General features: G+C 48.8%; 2 protein-coding genes across 17 annotated transcripts in view; both read right to left on the bottom strand.

Moving 5' to 3' along the window:
- ARSG (arylsulfatase G) overlaps positions 1-3,008 on the bottom strand; it is a 101,654-nt gene extending 98,646 nt beyond the window's left edge. The window contains exon 1 of the mRNA XM_045888580.3: positions 2,891-3,008. The gene's annotated coding sequence lies outside the window, so the exon portion shown is untranslated. The remainder of the gene's footprint in view (positions 1-2,890) is intronic.
- A 2,309-nt stretch (positions 3,009-5,317) lies between these two features.
- On the bottom strand, positions 5,318-14,928 carry AMZ2 (archaelysin family metallopeptidase 2). Of its 16 annotated transcripts, none has more exons than XM_064583596.1 (10): positions 14,594-14,923; positions 13,686-13,777; positions 13,282-13,371; positions 12,886-12,936; positions 12,462-12,744; positions 11,762-11,935; positions 11,514-11,642; positions 8,264-8,427; positions 6,456-6,632; positions 5,318-5,517 (listed from the first exon to the last, which is right to left on the bottom strand). In XM_064583596.1, exons 4-10 carry the CDS (start codon positions 12,907-12,909, stop codon positions 5,362-5,364), a joined length of 1,107 nt encoding a protein of 368 aa, XP_064439666.1. In that variant the 5' UTR covers positions 12,910-12,936; positions 13,282-13,371; positions 13,686-13,777; positions 14,594-14,923; the 3' UTR covers positions 5,318-5,361. The 16 variants fall into 16 exon arrangements, with proteins under 16 accessions (XP_064439666.1, XP_064439665.1, XP_064439667.1 ...); XM_064583595.1 differs by lacking the exon at positions 14,594-14,923 and adding an exon at positions 14,252-14,362; XM_064583597.1 differs by lacking the exon at positions 14,594-14,923 and adding an exon at positions 13,965-14,110.
- Between the last annotated feature and the right edge of the window lie 353 nt (positions 14,929-15,281).

The raw sequence follows: 15,281 nt of genomic DNA, 5'->3' as shown, positions 1-15,281 counted from the left end.
ATTGAGCGATAGGAAAGTGATCAAGTGATAGTACAAAGGAGGGAGGGGACGCGAGATGGTTGCCAGAAACGACAAATTTAAAGACAATTCAGACTTGTTATGTCCTAGAAGGTCAATCCTATAAGTACAGTAGCATGGAGAAAAGAGAAGCTGGACTTGTTTTCCGATTCGTCTTTGATAGAGATGTTAATCAAAGGAGGGCTGCAATCACCAACAGGTGGGCCAGCCGCTGTATAAGCAAGGAAACTAGCTCCCCCTGGTGTTCAGCTTCTGTAAGGACTCCCCGGGGTGCAAAGAAGAAAAGGGCCAAGTTTCAAGAACACACAACTCTGCTTTTCAAGGGAGAAAAACTCTCACATCCAAATCAAAATTACTTCAGTGACCATGCATTTCCTAGAGGGAAAAGTGGACAGCAAACGTGATATTCCAGAAATCTATAAACGCCTTTTAAATAGAGCTCAGCAAATATTATGGAGAGAAAATACACATTGTAGCCATGGATTTATATTATTTAGATACCTTTCCAGCAACTCAAGAAAAGCACGCCAACTGTCCTAGCAACCTACTCCCCTAGAATTCAGGCAAAACTGTAAGCACCTTCTCTACACTGACAGTTCCTGTTCTAGGATCCGACTGTGCAGCTGAGCTCCAGACTCACACAGGCCTGTGTGACAGCACCTGGTGCCAACTAGGCATTTCCAATTTCACATGTCCTCAGCAGAACTCTTGACCCTCCTCCCCAAACCTGCTCCTGCACAAATCCTATTGACTTTACTTTCTAAATATACCCAGAACCTGCTTTTGCCAATTCTACCAGTACCCCTGATCCAAGCCAGTATCGTCTTAGCTGGATTATTGCAATCATCTTCTAGCTGGTTTGCCCAATTCCGCTATTGCTTTGATTTTCCTGTTTTAATTTTCCATAGAGAAGCCTTACGATAATCCTTTGAAGGCACAAATCAGTCACGACCACATTTAAAACCTAAAATCCCTAACAATGGGTTCTTCGTGAACTTCCTGCTCTTTCTTTCTTCCTTGCTCCCTGATACTCTAACTGCACTGGCCTTCTTCTTGTTCCTTGAAAACACAAGCCTCATGCCTTAGCATTTTCCCCTAGTCCACCCTTCCCTTTGACGGGTGCATGATGTGACCCTGCAATTTGGTCTCCTCCAAACGTTCCTGAGGCGGCATTCCTGACTCTCCTATCCAAAACAGTCCTTGTTTCTACCCTTTACTCTGAAAACAAAAGAAAAAGTTATACAAGTATTTGTTTTCATTCATTAACCAGGTCTCCTCCATTTGCACCTTAAGATAGTGGGTTTTTGTTTGTTTGTTTACTGCTACTTCCCAGGCTTTGAGCAGGGCCCCGCACAGAGTAGGTGGTACTCCAAAAAATACTGTCGAATGAATGAATGAGTTCATTTCTCATTGGCTTTTTCAAGAGGAAAGAACATGGTATTGATTTACAATTACAGCCCAAGACAGTCTGGTGCTGCTAGAGAGCAGCTGGGTGGCCCCGAGACACTGAAAGCACTGTGATCCAAGCCTACTGTCCCAACAGCTGAGGATGGGTCTCTAAGTGCCGTCAAGAGTGCTGTATGAGCCAATCAGCTGTAAGGAAGAAAACATAGATCCATCGGAGACTAAACAGAGGGAAGAAATTATCCGAGGCTAGGTGTGCAGATGGAGGGCTCAGTTTTAACATATTGCTGGAGCAGATTTTGTTTTAACTTAACCTATTTTCTAGTAGTCTTTTTTTTTTTTAATGCCTCCATGGGTAGCAAGTGCTTTTCTGGATATTGAGTCTCTTTTTTGGTGCTAAGGCAGAGTACATGGACTGATTTCTCTGACTTTGAGCAACCCCAGATGGCCCCACTTGAATAGAAAAGAAGTTGAAAGAAAGTTTAATCTTGTAACTCTTCTATAAACAATCTGGGAGGGGGAAAAAAAAAACCGGTTAGGTTTCTGGCTCCTGGTATTTTACTTATGAGGTCATGCAGCAGAGGGAAAACAAAGCAGAATTCGTAATTAGGGAGACTTGGACCCGGTCCATCTTTGCCATTGGTGCTACTGAGAACAAGTTTACTTCGCTACTGCAGGCCTGTGCCTTCACATGTGAAATGAACTGAGCAAGATCCACATTATTAACACTCTACAGTTCTGCATTCCAAAAATGAAAACGCGTTTAGAGGACAGACCAGGCCCTTGGCAACCGGAGACGGTAAAAAAGAAAAAAAGAAAACAGGGCCGCGGGGAACAAACAGCAAGATCTAAAAGCCGGTCCCTCGATTCGGACTCCGTAGAGCGTTCACATCCTCTCGGCCTGAAGGCCAACTCTCACGGTACTGCCAGAAGACACGCAAAACCTTTTCCTCCAAAAAGCCTTTCCTGTGAATTCCTATTAATTCACCCTCAGAGGTGCATCTTGCCGTGAGCAGCAGGGATCGGTTCTAAGCTAGAGCGGCGCGGCCCGCCCCGTGGGCCCCGTGGGCCCCGTGAGCCCCGTGGGCCGCGCGGGGCCGTCGAGCCCTCGCCGGGCGGCGCTCCGAGCTGAGAGGCGCTCTCAGCGTCAAGTGCACACTGGAGTTCGGACACCTAGAACGAGAGCTGAACGTAAACTCTCCATTCGTGTCGACCACAGGTTGAAATGGTCGTATTTCGGACGTACTGGACTAAATTAGCACGTGTGACTAAGCCTAATCGCACGTGCCCCTCGCGGCACGCGCGCACGTGGCTCCCAGAAGCGTTAAGATGCCGTCCGCGGCCCGGCTCTCTTCGTGGCGACGGCGCTGCTCTAGCTCAGGGAGCAGAGCCGCGCAAGGGCTCAGCCGCGGCCTCCGGAAGCCAGCGCCGCGCCCACGCGCCCCCGAGCCCGCTCGCTCGCACTCACTGCGATCCTGCCGGGCTCCCCGCCGCTCCGGCGCCCCCTCGCCCGGGAGGCTGCGCTGCGGGCCGGGGGCGCGGGCCGGGGGCGCGCGGCGCGGGCTCGCGGCGGGCAGGGCGCCGCCGAGGGGCGGGGGCGGGGGCGGGGGCGGGGGCGGGGGCGGGGCGGGCGCCGCGGGGGACGGCGCCGCCGCTGGGGGGGGTGGCGCCGCCCGCCCGCCGCCGCCCGCGCTCGGCGCCCCGACCCTCGGCCGCGCGCGCTGCGGAGCGGACACGCGCTCGAGCCGGGGGGCCTCCGGGCTTGAGAGGGCGAGCCCGGCAAGGCCGCGGCCTTCCGAGCGGCCGTCGCCGTTACGAAAACGCTGACGCTTCGTCCTCGCCGGGCCGGAGACAGACGACTGATTCCGCAGGCGCCAGCGCCAACAGCTTTTCAGACTCGCTTATTTCTAGACCGTGGAAAATGCGAATTCTCTTCACTCTTACCTTGTTAAGCATTTGCAAAGCAAGCTCTGCGTGGATTGGTTACGGACTGAAAAGCATTTCTCAAGACAAGATTTACCTGTAGTACATAAAATTTCGTTGCAGTAAACAGATTATATTCTTAAATTCAACCCTAAGAAATTGTCCAGAAGTAAATACGATGCATTATACACAAACGATGATTGCTGAATAAATGCCGGTCACGTAAAACTCTTGTCCAACTTTTAACAGGACTGATTTGATTCTTTAAATAGAAGACTTTTCTCCTCGTCTCTCTGTGCAGAGTAGGTACAAATGGACTTTATGTCTTGTCCAGATAACCGCACCCCCTGATTCACACACCTAGCCAAATCTGTGTGTAGGTCTGTAACTCCTGCTGTCCTCTAGGGCAAAACTTGCGCTTACCTTGTGGGAAAACAGAAGAAACCTGAACACAGTGGGCAATGATAGTACAAGGAAATAAAACATAACAGAATCCGTACAAGTCCATGCTCCCTTGGGTTCTCTTCTCATAGGAGAACGACCAAGTGTTCGCCCTTCGATGAGTTTGAACACAAATCATTTTTCTAAATGACCTTAAGAGGTCTCATCAAGTAAGAAAGTGAATGTAGTAAGGGAAAGCATGGATCCAGTTAGAATATGTGCTTTAAATCACACTGCAAAAATAAAATAAATAAATCACTGCATAAATAACAGGGAATTTAGGTTCCAAACTTCAAAATTTAAAAATACCTGTAAGTTCTCACACTTCAGTGTCTTGTCAACGGCGTGTCCTGGGTTTTGCCTTTTGCTTTCGGTTGGTGAGAGGGTCTCGCCTAGGCTGTGTGACGTGTTGGGGTTTAGTGCCTTCCCTGTACGCGTCTGCCTTCCTCATCTGGTTGGCGTGTCCTCTCTCCCGCCACAGGCGGTCAGCTCTGAGCCTGGGCAGTCTGGGGCGACGGCACCCCTCCGCCACCGGCTTTGTTCTGTTTGGTTGGGGTTTTGTTTGTGATGTGGTTGCCAGGAGACGTGTTATGGGGAGAAAACAGAAATATTTCAGAAGTAAAAAAAAAAAAAAAAAAAAATACCTGTAAGTTTTACCCTCCAGGTGAAGATGGGAATGTGGGAAAACGCAATCTGCTCACCAGCATTCAATCATATGATCTGACCTAATTCCTAGATTTCTGAGATACACTGATCTCAAAAAGTCTGCGGTTTTCATCCTGTTCCCCACGGAGGAAACCCAACTGATGTTCACAGCCTGACAGGCCAACACGGGCATTCCTGACCCACCAAAGGGACGCCCCGTCAGACTCTCCCGCTCAAGTAAACACGTCACAATGCAAAGTGAGAATGATACTATTGTAGGAATAAACCTAACACCTGCTCCAAGCCTACAGGAAAAGTGCCACACTCACAAACATAAGGCCCATTGTACCGAATTATGAGCAAGACCCTTCACAAGTCCCGTTTCACTTGTAAATATTCTTGAGAGGAGGTCACATTTTATAAGCTGCCGAAACCCCATGTGAACCATTGCTTCTTTCAGGTTCAAGGGGACAACCAGCAAATACAAGGGAGATCAGGCAGCCCCCCTGGGAAGGAGAGTCCACAGATGAGGGATCTAGAGGAGGCAGCCCACCTCTTCTAAGAAATGAACCAAAAATCACCCCCTGGAAATTATGTTCCTTGGAAATCCTTTCTTGGGACACATACAGCGATTTTTGTATTTACTTATCTGCTAGTCCTAGCTCTCTTGTGAGACATAAACATATTTCAAGAATGGAAATGATGTGCTCGCTACCACGGACCAGGGTACTAAGACAGAAGAGAGAGGGTTTATAGTTCTTAGCATTCCAAATAAGCCTCATTTCAAAGTTCAGGTGCTTTAAAGAAGGTTCCATTCTGTTACTTGACACAGGGCAGAATCAGTAAACAGTCTGTTCTAATGAAGTACTGCATCCGAGTGAAAGCATAATGTGCAAGGTGTTTATTGTAATTACTCCTATGTGAAGGTCCTCATTTTTGGACAACAGCAAGGCATTTTATTATCCACTCTTTCCACTCCTTAAAGGCTTCCACGGGTTTTGGTAAATTCACATTATCTTCCTGACTGTGTTCCGTGCCGACTCCAGGGGTGTCAGCAGACTCATCTTCAATCCACTTCACCAGCGCCTTGAAAAACAAAATCCAGATTCACATGTTAACAAATCAGGGCAAAACAGTCTGAGGCAGGAGAAACACGTTGGCTTCTAAATCACGTTATCTCAGTGACTTTTATTACCCCGGGAAGATGTTCCATCTGATAAAGATGCTTGTGAATATGAAACAACACATACTGGGTGAAGGAGCAGTTACCAAAAATATACAACCTACGATTACAAATGATGGTCAGAAGTGTGTAGAGGAGGGAAGATGAAAGAGAAACGCACAAATCCTCACAGGTTTTCCTGGATGGGAAGATTATGCTTTTCTCAACGTGCCGAAGGTTCCACAGGGCCCTGGGCAAGTAAGTGCTTTGGAGCTGGTGTGGAAATGGGTCGCCATGTAAGCGTGCACATAGGTGTGGACAGACACATGTATGTAAAGATCCCTGCGTGAGCAGTCACACCCACGAGGAGGTAGGTGAGGACTACGGACATGTTTGTGGGCATGCGTGGACATGCACACACGCACCAAGATTACGTACTTTCCCTCTTCCTCCTTAAAGAAACTCCTCCTTTCCTCTGAGTGAAGAGCATACCCCTGTCCCGTATTTGGCAAGATAAAGCATCTCCACATATACTTGTGGTTTTAAAAAATAATGAACTCTGCCACACACATCAACATTCAGCCTGTTCGCTCAAGTCGAGCGAAGGGGGACTACAGGTGGATAACCTCCTCCACCGTCTCTCACTGAACTGCAAGTGTAAGGCACCCAGAGACAAGGCAGTTTTTAAGAGGAGATTTCTTTGCGTGTTTTTTGTTGTTTTTTTTTTAAACCACAGCTTCCTGCTTATCTCGGCACTAATTTCCTCTGATAAATTACAGCTCCCGAGAAGGGCCTAATAGAAAATGGCAGTTTGCTACTTATATAACCACTTCCCCCCCTTCTTTTGCTTCCCCTCGCTTACTTGGTATCTCTCTCTTATGTTGAAGCCCACAGCGCACCGCAGCTTGCGTAAACAGATAGGGCAGAGGTTGAGGGGGCGCCGGTCAGCCTCTTCCAAGTGGTTGGAGCCTTGCATGAGGCATGCAAGCCACTGGCAGTGTCGAAGTCCGAATATGTGTCCGATCTCATGGGTTAAAGTCTGCAAGACATTCGCAGCAAGGCTTTATAGCGCCACCATCATCGAAGAGTCACACCTGCCTTCTTTTTCTTGCTTTTCCAAGAAACAAATTTAGAGGAATCAACTCCCTTCCCAAAGACTTAATCCTCGGTTTCCCTAATTGTCTTACCGCCTTCCTTCCTATACTTAATTACTTCCCCCGGAGCAGGGTTTCTCAGCCTTGATACATGTGACATGTTGGGTGGGACCACTCTTTGCGTCAGCACGGTGGCGGTGGGGGGAGGACACAGCTGTCCTGCGCACTGTAGGATGCTTAGCACCATCCCCAGCCTCTACCCACTATACCAGGAACACCCCCCGCCCAACTGCAACAACCGGAAGGGTCTCTCGACATTGCCAGAAGTCCCCGGGTGGCCAAATCAGCCCCGGTGGACAGTTGTTGCTGTAGACCAGAGGGTGGGACGCCTGTTAGGCTTCAGATTCCGGCCCTTCCCCCACAGATGCCGAGTCAGCAGGTTTGGGAGGACGGGGCCTCAGCCTGCATGTTACCGGGCACGCCAGGTGACACTGATGCGGGGAATACACTCTGAAAACACTGTAGCTCTCAAACCCTAAGGAGGGGTACTTAGGAAAACAAAACTTCCCAGCTGCAGGTAAAGCCTCTGTCTCTGGCTACAGAGACTGAGGGGGGGGACACGACGATAACGGACTGGAAATCAGGAGATGGGCTTTCCGAAGAGCAGGGGTTGGGGAGGAATCAGGAGCTGTGAGCAGAACTAACCGCAGCAAAAGGCAGCTTTGGGCCAAGAGGAAGCCGTCCTCAAGACACCTGAGAGCAGAGGCCTCTAAGAGCCGCTTTACGTGATAACCACGACAGCTTCAACGAGTCAGTTAGCTTACTCATAACAGAATTCTGGAATTAAACTAGTGGCGAGGATGTGGGTACAGCCAAGGCTGCTTGTTGCTACTAATCGGACAAAAGCCAGCACGGATGCCGTGAATTTCAGGATTAAGGTATCCATTCTAATCCTGTTTCTGTTGATAACTTCAGTCAAACAATATCCACCAAAAGTACACAAGCAATACAAACTCATTTATAATAAGACCTTAAGGGCTATTGATAGACAATTCAGGGAATTAAGAGCTCTTTAAAAAACATTCCTGTTGGGGCGCCTGGGTGGCTCAGTTGGTTAAGCGACTGCCTTCGGCTCAGGTCATGATCCTGGAGTCCCTGGAGCGAGTCCCTGGAGCGAGTCCCTGGATCGAGTCCCTGGATCGAGTCCCACATCGGGCTCCCTGCTCGGCGGGGAGCCTGCTTCTCCCCTCTGACCCTCCCCCCTCTCATGTACTCTCTCTCTCTCATTCTCGCTCTCTCAAATAAATAAATAAATCTTAAAAAAAAAAAAATTCCTGTTGGATTTCTTTTTTTTTTTTTTTTTAAGATTTTATTTATTTGAGAGAGCAAGAATGAGAGAGAGAGAGAGTACATGAGAGCGGGGAGGGTTAGAGGGAGAAGCAGGCTCCTCCCCTAGCAGGGAGCCCGATGCGGGACCCGATCCCGGGACTCCAGGATCATGACCTGAGCCGAAGGCAGTCGCTTAACCAACTGAGCCACCCAGGCACCCTCTTTTTTTTTTTTTTAAATGACTCACCTTACAGGAACGAAGCAGCAAAACACTGGTCACTTCAGGAATATAATAGTTATCAAAAACGGAATAGTCGCTTGAAGATACTTTCTGCAGCTTGTTCACTTTGCCTTCATAGTGTGAACTGCAAAAATCACTACCATACCTGGCAAAGCTGAATATCCCCACACCTAGAAAAGGAGGACAAGCAACATCAGAACGGGAGTAAGGTTCCTGAATGGAAAACCAAAAAAGAGAGGCTGTTCGCGCGTCTAGTCATTGGGTGCAAATCTGTGGTACTACGTTCACGGTCTAATACGCTTAAGGTTTGCCAAGACAAAGGAGGGCCTTTGCTCCAGATTTCCCCACCAAAATCTTCTGCTATCCACACTGCCCCGCCCTGTAAGACTCAAGGGTCTTGAGATCAAATTCTTGAGAAATAGAAAGTTCTAGAATTTCCCCCCCACACACACAATTAGTCTTTTTTCTCAGAGTAACCCAAATCAAGGACTCCAAGAGGAGTGAGGAAAAATGGTGACACACATACCACGCATCCATGACTTTACTCTTTAAGAACACAATAAACAGACCTCTAGGTCCTACAGCTCAGTGAGGGTTCCTTCACTGCCCTGATGCGTGGAGACCATGTTGGACACCATGCCTTCCCACAGAACACCCACCCCCCTCCCCCTTCTCACTCAGAGCACGACTCTATGTGGCTGCCTTCGGGTGACCAGAAAAAACACCCTTGTAACTGACTTCCTGTTACACCAAAGCTTCTCTCAACCATCCCTGCACACATGAGAACAAGGTTTGCTGCACAATACATTCTAAAGGGCATGGCTTTATAATGTGACTTGTTTACGTTGTCATTTTTTTTATGCCTATTTCCGCTGTTATCTGAAAGTAATAAGGCATTTTTTTTTTGTTAAAGAAATGAGTTCACAGTAAGTCTGTCCGATCCAACTTGATCCAAAGAGAATGCTCCTCACCCCACCCTTCAAAGTGTCACCTTATATTTGATATTTATTTATTTAATTTTTTTTTTTTAAAGATTTTTTTATTTGAGAGAGAGAATGAGAGAGAGAGAGCACATGAGGGGGGAGGGTCAGAGGGAGAAGCAGACTCCCCGCCGAGCAGGGAGCCCGATGCGGGACTCGATCCCCGGACTCCAGGATCATGACCGGAGCCGAAGGCAGTCACTTAACCGACTGAGCCACCCAGGCGCCCCTTATATTTGATATTTAGAGAGAGAGCGCATTCTGAAAGTTAAGGAAAAACAAACTCATGTCACAGCTGACCTCCTCTATCCTCTGGCCAACCAAGTGTGGGCATGATTTCACTACAATACCGTGAGCAAGAACATTTTTTCCTTCTAATAACCCTACGGATGGGAGATTATTTTTAGTAATTATATATTTCTCCATTTTAAAATCCCCATCTTTATAAACTTGGGAAAGTACAGTCACTTATAGTAAGATCCTATCTCACTGCATGGCAGATCAATGCTGCTAGCTTACACCTTCTTTAGACCATGTAATATTTAAGAAACTTACTAAAAAGGGGGGGGGGCTTAAAGTAGAAACATTTTAGGAGAATGCCTCCTGGCCTCCTCAAACCTGCATAAGATAAATTAGCTAGCAATGTCTAGATAAACTGTTTTAACATTTTTTTTTAATGTTTCCATCGCTGTCAGATTAATTATAAAAGGGGAGATAAAAATTTAGCTCATAAAAGTTTATTTCTGATAGGGGCGCCTGGGTGGCTCAGTCGGTTAAGCGTCTGCCTTGGGCTCAGGTCATGATCTCAGGGTCCTAGGATCGAGCCCTGAGTCCTCCCAGTCCCCATGTGGGGCTCCCTGCTCAGCGGGGATGTCTGCTTCTCCTTCTCCCTCTGCCACTCCCCCCCAGCTTGTGCTCTCCCTCTCTAATAAATAAATAAAATCTTATTTTAAAAAAGCTTATTTCTGATAGAAAGATAGCTCTTTTTTTTTTTTTTTAAAGATTTATTTGACAGAGAGAGACACAGTGAGAGAGGGAACACAAGCAAGGGGAGTGGGAGAGGGAGAAGCAGGCTTCCCGCCGAGCGGGGAGCCCGACGCAGGGCTCGATCCCAGGACCCTGGGATCATGACCTGAGCCGAAGGCAGACGCTTAACGACTGAGCCACCCAGGCACCCCAGAAAGATAAGCTCTTACAAAAATCAGAAAGACAGCCATGGCCAGAGTGTCCAATAGAGTGTGTTGATGGGGGATGGGGGTGCTCTAGGAATGTAAATGGAGAAGTCACCAAAGAAGAGGTAGAGGGAAGAAGAGGCTCTATGGTGCCCTGGGCTCCCACCTCTAATGAATGTCTCAGAAAGAGAAATGTCTAATAGAAAGAAACATTTGTTAAAGACAGGGCCCACCCCCAACAAACCCTGAGGTTAATGTAACACCTGGACAGTCCACGAACCAGTACTCTGAAAGCAAGGTCCCGGATACCTACTCCCTATCCCCAGAGTGCTAAGGGACGACCACTCCCCTTAGTGCTTTGGACTTTCCCTTCCAAACCTGTCAGATCCTAGGGGATGAGGGTAGAGAAATTACAGCAAAAATGGAGGGGTGGGGGGAAAAGTGGAGAGAAGGCAAAAAGAAAAAAAAAAAAGGCAAAATTGGATTTGCTTCCAGATCCTTTCCTACCCTATTACCATGCAGAATTCCTAATGAATCAAGTTTTACTATATCTCAAATCGAAAACTGAAGGTGACTTTTTATAAAAGTAAAATAACAAAATGTCATGAGACACAGGATAAGAAGCTTACACACTTGTAAGTCAGCCTATGGTTACTCTATCTAGATAAGAGAACTAGGAGAAGAATTGAAAAGCAATTAGCAAGATTTTCACTTACCTTAATGATAGTACAAACATCCCTAAGGTCTTTAATTCACCTTGCCCCTGAATTACTGACATTTACCATCTGTTGTGCTGAACGTCTATATGATGTTGGCATATAGACACACTTTTTATGTATCAGCACTGTTAGGTAAACTATCTTAAAAGGACTCTCTGAAATAGGTATCATTGGCCTCAAAATCATGTAGGTAGTGAAGGGCTCATCAGATGGATCATCAGAATCCATCCACAGCATACTACTTCCCGAGCACAGCACGATGCACCAGAAATATTATGGTCCTAAGTATCAAAATGATAATTGGCTGGGATTTCTTCCCTTTATCAACAGTTTCAAATATTCTCAAGTTGAGGAAATTTCTACTAACAATGTCAAAAAGGAATACCATCTGTCAAAGAGGCCTGTCCAAAGACAAAATTCCAGGAGTCTCGTGGGTAAAGATCAATCATTGTTATTCCCACAATACAGAAGGCATCTCTAGGTTTCTTCCTTTTTAAGAACCTCAGGATGTGCCCTATTTGAAAAAAAAAAAGTACGTGTGAGATTATATATATATATATATATATATCTCCATACATGTATCTATCTAATATCTCCTTTACTCAATTTAAATTGTAAAGTTGTTTAATTCACCTGCATGAATTTGTAGGTTTTGTGTGTTATCATTGATTCTAAAGGAACACCTCGTTACAGAGACAGGAACCGGTTCTAGGAGTTTCACTGTCAAGCCATAGAAAAATGCTTCACAGTAGCCCTTGAGCCACTTAATATATTCTTCACTGATAATTCTGGTGTTTCCTAGAGATCCTAGAAGATGGAAAAAATGTAAGACAGACTTTAAGATGATTAAACATTCAGTCTATCTCATTCTATAATTAGAAATTTGGTATTAGAGGGGCGCCTGGGTGGTTCAGTTGGTTAAGCAACTGCCTTCGGCTCAGGTCATGATCCTGGAGTCCCAGGATCGAGTCCCGCATCGGGCTCCCTGCTCAGTGGGGAGTCTGCTTCTCCCTCTGACCCTCCCCCTTCTCATGTGCTCATTCTCTCTCTCAAATAAATAAATAAAATCTTAAAAAAAAAAAAAAGAAATTTGATATTAGAAGCAAACTAACTCCAGATTTTCAATAAACCTTTACCACTCATTGATGTGAATATGAATTACAAAGAAACAAAATGTCCCCTTTTAAGGCGATTTGGGTACAAAACTTCCACCACTGTAATGAATGTCAAAAAATGATCCTAAAACTGCCCACTTGAATGAGAACAAGTGGGCTCTCCCTGGCAACAGCCCCGTTGCAAACCAACCCAAAGCCAGCATGTTACCAATGTATACCAATGCACTGTATATAAATACTGCATTTGTCTGGAGACGGTGCCTTTCTAGAAGGATCGTTGAAAAACTGTTGGAAGTCCTGGGGAGGCTCGGGATGGGAGGTGATCCAGTCTGATTCCGAATGCAAGGTAATGGGTCCAAACAGATCATTGCCTGGCTTGAAGGCTTTGTTTAGCAAACGCCGTTCGCCAGCATCTAACTGCTCATACTGTGACACAAGCGTTGGGTTCTTTGAGATGAGAGCTGTTTTTAGAGTCTGTTCAGAGTGCTGTACTGTTTGCATCTACCAGGAAAACACAAGTAATCAAATATACAATGCATATCCACTCCGGTGACTTTAATCTGCCTATCTTCCACATACATCTCTAATTTCTCCCTAGAATAGAAAAACTGATTGCTTTTTTGTTGTTACTATTATTCGTACCAAATAACTGTTTTTCTTCCCCATTTCCAATCAATTTCTTGGGGAGGGTATCTGAAAAAGTGAAAAGAAAAATCATGACGTTCATTCCTCCTTCTCTTACGGAACCTGCTCCCGTTTTAAAAAACCATTAAGAGAATGACCTGATTTCCTGTTTCCTTCTGTCCTTGGGGCAACAATATTATGAACTGACTCATTAGGGCCACATGAAAAATATTCATCTTTTCCAAGGTGACTCAAAGATATTCCAGACCACACAAAAAGAGAACTGAGGTAAGTCCTGCCATTTCTGTAATTTAACTGCAGGCTGGTAACAGACCTCATACACTGAGGTTTATTGCCTCAAAGTCTTGTCACCCTGGGGAGGACATCAGGTGACTAATCAAAAGCCAGACTCACAATGACAGGTCTCTTCCATTCACATCATGTTCCTCTGTAGGGGTGTCATTCTTTCTTCTAAATGCGTCAAACAGCTGTTCCACCACGAGGCTTTTGGAGTTAGAAAAGGAAAAAAAAAAAAATGGACTTCACTCTGGAACCTATCATCTTTCCTAATTCTCTAGATTTTTTTCCAGTTTAATGATTGACAATTGATGGGAATATTGAAGCTGACGTCTGTTCTGGTTGGACATCAGAATCCTGGGTTTCCAGAGCGAGGACGAAATTCCCAAACGGAGGTCACTATTGTTAAAGCTCTGATATGTGCATAAGATCGTCCTCACTGCTCCCCAACTGGGCTGACAGTTCACTTCTCCTACAGGACAAAATATCAAGCAAAATGTGCCCTCCTGTATCCTACCTACCTTTAGGGAGGTAGGCTCCCATCGAAGTTTTTGCCTTACAAGGACCTGCATGCCTGGGCCTGGTCGGGAAAGTGCTGTGCGGGGCGCCTTCCCTAACATTAAAAAGGCAGTGTGAAAGGTCGGCCTTCGGCCAGCCTCCCAGGTCCCCTCTGGGTGGAACCGCGGGAGGCAGAAGAGGATCACTCCTGTGGGTTGCAGGCCCGCAGTGCCCAAACCAGCACATCCTGGGCAAACCTGGACAAGTTGGCCACCCCCGCTGGTTGCTATAGAAACCCGCACCTTGGGCTGGGGCCCGTGCAACCGCGACCCGGCCCCTGGCTGGGGCGGAGTGGGGGAATCCCCCGGGGAGTCTCGCTTCGTCTTTCCGCCCGGAGGAAGCCTCCTCAAAGGGCCTTGCTCCCCGGAGACGCCCCCGCCCCCGCCGTCCTCCCCGGCTTCCGCCGCAGCGGCCCCGCCCACATCCTCACCCCTCCCCACCGACGGCGACCGTCCCCATCCTCCACCACCAATCCCCCAACCCGGGGGGCCACGGCCCGTATCTGACGGCTCCACCGCACTGCCCTCACCCCGCCAGGCCCGGACACCGCCCGCCTCCAGCGGCGGCCTCCGCGCGCCCGCACGTCTCGCCCTACTCCGTACCGCGCCCCCCGCCCCCCGCCGGCGCAACGCCACGCCCCATCGCGCCACGCACCGCTCCGCCGCTCCGTCGCGCCCCGCCCTGCCCCGCCCCCGAGCCGCACGCCCCGCCCTGCCCCGCCCCCGAGCCGCACGCCCCGCCCCGTAGCTCGCGGCTGCCTGGCGGGTTGGCGCTCCAGTTGGGGCGGCAGTCACGGTCATGGTCTCCGCAAGCTGGGGAGGATGGCGAGGTCGCGAGGCGTCGAAGTCAGTCCCCACGGCCCCCTTCTTACCCCTGGTCTCCGCGGGGGCGCAGCCACTGGTCCCTCCGGGGCCGCGCTGGGTCCCGGGGCAGCTGGGGCGGGGTGCCCCCGCCGGAGGCCGTGTCTCGCGGCCTCGCAGGTTTGCCTGGTTGCGAAGGTGCTCAGGGCCCCGCGGGTTTGAGGAGCGCCCTCGGCGTGACTAATGTAACCAGCCGGGTCCAAAATAGGTCAGCCGTGGCCGCAGGTTGACGTAGGGCCTGGGCGCGCGCCCCGGTGCCGTCGCCCGCTGGACTTTCCCTTCTGCGGCTGCAGCGCCTGCAGCGGCCTCCATGCGGCCGCAACCGCCAAGCGCAGGTGGAGCGCGCGGAGGGGGGCGGCGCGGAGGCGGGGGCCGGGCCTGGCGACGCGCGCAGTGTTTGTCTCCACCCAGGGATGCGTCCCTCGGAGCCACGCTGGTGCTGGAAAGGCCGAATGCGTGTGCCGAGGGAAGGAGAAAGGGGCGCGCGAGCGTTAGCGCTGAGCCGGCTGTGTGGCCTTGGCTAAGTTAACCTGTCTGGGCCTCATGGTTCTTCTGGGGGAGATGAAAGGAGCCAGCTCTCACCCCTAAAGCCTCTTCAGCCCTGGGAGGTTGTATATGAAAGCAGAGGATCCCCTGGCCCACCCCTCTATAGCCCCTTCATGCATCCCGGTGCCCAGCAGACGTTAGGACACAGTATGT

Source organism: Mirounga angustirostris, unplaced genomic scaffold (genome assembly GCF_029215605.1).
Source record: "Mirounga angustirostris isolate CCGP_5_RB_7025 unplaced genomic scaffold, mMirAng1.0.hap1 SCAF_17, whole genome shotgun sequence".
Classification (NCBI taxonomy): domain Eukaryota; kingdom Metazoa; phylum Chordata; class Mammalia; order Carnivora; family Phocidae; genus Mirounga; species Mirounga angustirostris.
Note: the sequence above shows the minus strand (reverse complement) of the source record. Positions and strands in the feature narration are given on the sequence as shown.

Excerpts from the sequence above, each read along its gene's own strand:
- AMZ2 (XM_064583596.1), bottom strand. The coding sequence starts at position 12,909 with ATGGGGAAGAAAAACAGTTATTTG. Across the intron at positions 11,936-12,461 it reads TATTTATATACAGTGCATTG|GATCTCTAGGAAACACCAGA; the intron begins GTATACATTGGT and ends TCCATCTTCTAG. Across the intron at positions 6,633-8,263 it reads TGCTGCTTCGTTCCTGTAAG|ACTTTAACCCATGAGATCGG; the intron begins GTGAGTCATTTA and ends AATGTCTTGCAG.